This window comes from Crassostrea angulata, chromosome 3 (genome assembly GCF_025612915.1).
Source record: "Crassostrea angulata isolate pt1a10 chromosome 3, ASM2561291v2, whole genome shotgun sequence".
NCBI lineage: Eukaryota > Metazoa > Mollusca > Bivalvia > Ostreida > Ostreidae > Magallana > Magallana angulata.
The window spans coordinates 38615100-38616671 of NC_069113.1; the positions used below are offsets into that span (position 1 = coordinate 38615100).

General features: G+C 40.3%; 1 protein-coding gene across 1 annotated transcript; it reads right to left on the minus strand.

The window, feature by feature from the left end:
- Positions 1 to 680: 680 nt before the first annotated feature.
- Positions 681 to 1013, minus strand: LOC128176878 (uncharacterized). The gene has a single exon (XM_052843410.1). It carries the CDS (start codon positions 1011 to 1013, stop codon positions 681 to 683), a length of 333 nt encoding a protein of 110 aa, XP_052699370.1.
- Positions 1014 to 1572: the final 559 nt, after the last annotated feature.

Genomic DNA, 1572 nt, shown 5'->3' on the forward strand with positions numbered 1-1572 from the left:
TGTTATATAAATGTCATACAACAATAAACATGCATCAAAATGAATTCAGTTTTAAATTTTAGTTAACATATAGCACTAGAACAGCGAGAAACACAAATTTACGAAAATCAAATACTGGATAATGATTTGAGATTTATTTAACATGGGAAATCGGCAATGTTTGTTAATGTGAGCATAAAAAATCTGAATAAGTACCTAATCTTTGCATTTTTTACACAAAAAAAATTGCAATTTTTTTTTATAAATTGACGTTCTCGCAGTCATTTGAAATCAAGTCGTAAATTAGTCTAAACCACGTTTATTGTAAAAACGTAAACTTGTATAAATCACAGGTGTCGCTTTTTATTCACTGATTGGACAGTTGTTCGCGGTACGCATCGATCTGCGCAATGACAACAATATCCATATAAGGTAGTTTCCCCGACCTGTTGAAGGAATGGCATTTCCTTGCAATATGGATGGTTGTACATTTCTGGGGGTGGAAAGCCATCTGCCGATCCCTCTCCCACTTCTTCTGCCGGAGTTGGACTGTATCGCTTGTTGAACAAATCGTTCTGTAGACGAGGCAGTCATCAGCAAAAAGCTTAACGTTGGACTGGAGAACTTAGGGAGATGGTTGATGTAGGCCAGGAATAATAGGGGTCCCATTACTGTGCCTTGGGTAACTCCTGAGTTGACGTCTACGATGTAAAAGGACAATCCTTCACCAGCACTCTCTGTTTTTTGTCAGTAAGGAAGCTCTCAATCCATTGTAGAGTGCAGCCTCGGATTCCATAGAAGTTCAGCTTGTGAAGCAGGCGCCGATGTGGTACCTTTTCGAAGGCTTTGGCAAAGTCAAGCAGTATGACGCCAATCTGGTTGCCGTTCGACGTGTTACTGGCCAGGTCTTGAACTGTGGCTACAAGCTGGGTTTCACATGATCGCTTACTACGGAATCCGTGCTGGGCTGGTGTGTGGATGGAGTTCCTTTCAAAGTGGTCCATGATGTTGGAATGGAGGATATGTTCCAACATTTTGGAACAGACCGACGTGAGATACGGGGCGATAGTTGGCTGCCGTACTCTTGTCGCCTTTCTTGAAAATTGGGACGACGTGGGCTATCCTCCAGTCATCTGGTACTTGGTCACCTTCTAATGACATTTGAAAGAAGAAAGTCAAAGCTGGTGTGATCTCTTCTGCTAGTTCCTTCAGGAAACGTGCCGATATTGCATCTGGTCCTGTTGCCTTGTGTGCATTAAGGTTGTTCAATAGCTTATGAACGCCACGTGGACTGATGACTATGTTGTCCATTGTTGAGAATGGGCTGGGACCCTTGTCTAGAGTTTGGCTAGTGTCCTCTGTAGTAAACATAGGTAATCATAGATTACTAAGCTCACCGAGACGGAGCATCACCATTATGAGACATCACCTTCATAAGACCACCTTTATCATTTTATATGAAAATCATACTTTATGATCTTGGATATTCATGGATTCTGTTTTGACAAAATATCGTATATCATCTGATAAAAATTTTTTATGATAATCATATGTTCATATGTTAATCAATGCAATGATATAAAATTAAATATT